General features: G+C 26.8%; 1 protein-coding gene across 2 annotated transcripts in view; it reads right to left on the bottom strand.

The window, feature by feature from the left end:
- Window positions 1-1,246, bottom strand: part of LOC108572035 (mediator of RNA polymerase II transcription subunit 8) — a 4,051-nt gene that overhangs the window by 1,167 nt on the left and 1,638 nt on the right. For both annotated transcript variants that reach the window (XM_017934216.1, XM_017934217.1), the window contains exons 2-3: window positions 1,022-1,193; window positions 59-304 (exon numbers count right to left, since the gene is read on the bottom strand). In XM_017934216.1, the coding sequence (XP_017789705.1) occupies window positions 59-304; window positions 1,022-1,193 (418 nt within the window). The remainder of the gene's footprint in view (window positions 1-58; window positions 305-1,021; window positions 1,194-1,246) is intronic.

Raw genomic sequence — 1,246 nt, 5'->3', positions numbered from 1 at the left:
TACAAAAATTTCATAATTAATTTGTAAAAAGATGATATATAAATAAGATTTTCCTTACATGCGATGTTTCATAATTTAAATTTGCAGCTTTTGCTTCAAGCTGCATCATTTTTTGTTCAGCTTGAGGTTCCACTTTAGTTCGTAGATAGTCTGGTACTAAATCATGAGCAAATGTGGGAATTCTACCTTCAGTTAGGCGAAGTAATTCTTCATCCTTCTCTGGACTTAACCGCAATGGTAAAACTGTTAAATTTCTCAAATTTGGTGCTTTATCATGTCCAAGGATTTTTGAAAGACTAGTTAGCTATAAAAAATTTATTTTTAAATGCAATCATTCTACATCTATGAACATTAATATACTTATGCTATAAGTATACTTATTCTACAAAAGTGACATTACTAATAAAAAATTTTCTATGCTTTTTACTAGGTGTAGGAAACAATTTGCTGTTTTTTAATTTGCAATCTATAAAATGATTTCAAATTGAAATATCTTCCTGCTCTTTAGATTGTTCACAGCATTGACATTTACTTGTTTAAAATAAAGTGTTGCTTAACATTTTGTTGATAAATTTGAATGAAGAATTGAAAAAAAGGATAGCATTCATTGATCAAAAAGTCAAGTTATGCTTGTTGCATGACAATGCTTGGCCATATGTTATTCAAGTAACTAAAGTCATTAACTTATTTCACACGTGGCTTATTTTCTATATTTGGCTCAATCTAACTAATATTTGTTAAGATCATTACAATATCACTTTACTAATACACACTTTAATATAGTTAATGATATCTGAAAATCTATCAATGACTTCATTGCATCAAAGCCACAAAGTTTTTAGTAATCTGCATGCTGCCCAAAAGATGAAGAAAACTCATTGAGAACAATAAAGAATATTTCAATAATTAAGTTTATCTCAATTTTTTTTTAAATAAGGTATCGAATTTTGTTAAAAACATTGCGAACATTTTCCTACACCTAATATAACTTATAAATTTTAAAATATTTTGTGTTACTTACATGTCCTGAAATAAGTGCAAAATTATCAAGAAAATTAGGCCAATTTAATGTTTCATATTCATGTTCTAATTTAAATATCATTGCAGCAATTGCTGTTTTCAAATCGTTTACTCTCATAATAATAGCCTCCAAAGCAGAATCCAGTTGCTTTTCTTCTCTTTGCATTTTGAACCTTTTTAAGATATAAATAAAAATTTAATGTAAAATTTATGTATTTTATTATTC

Source organism: Habropoda laboriosa, unplaced genomic scaffold, assembly GCF_001263275.1.
Source record: "Habropoda laboriosa isolate 0110345459 unplaced genomic scaffold, ASM126327v1 scaffold67, whole genome shotgun sequence".
Classification (NCBI taxonomy): domain Eukaryota; kingdom Metazoa; phylum Arthropoda; class Insecta; order Hymenoptera; family Apidae; genus Habropoda; species Habropoda laboriosa.
Note: the sequence above shows the minus strand (reverse complement) of the source record. Positions and strands in the feature narration are given on the sequence as shown.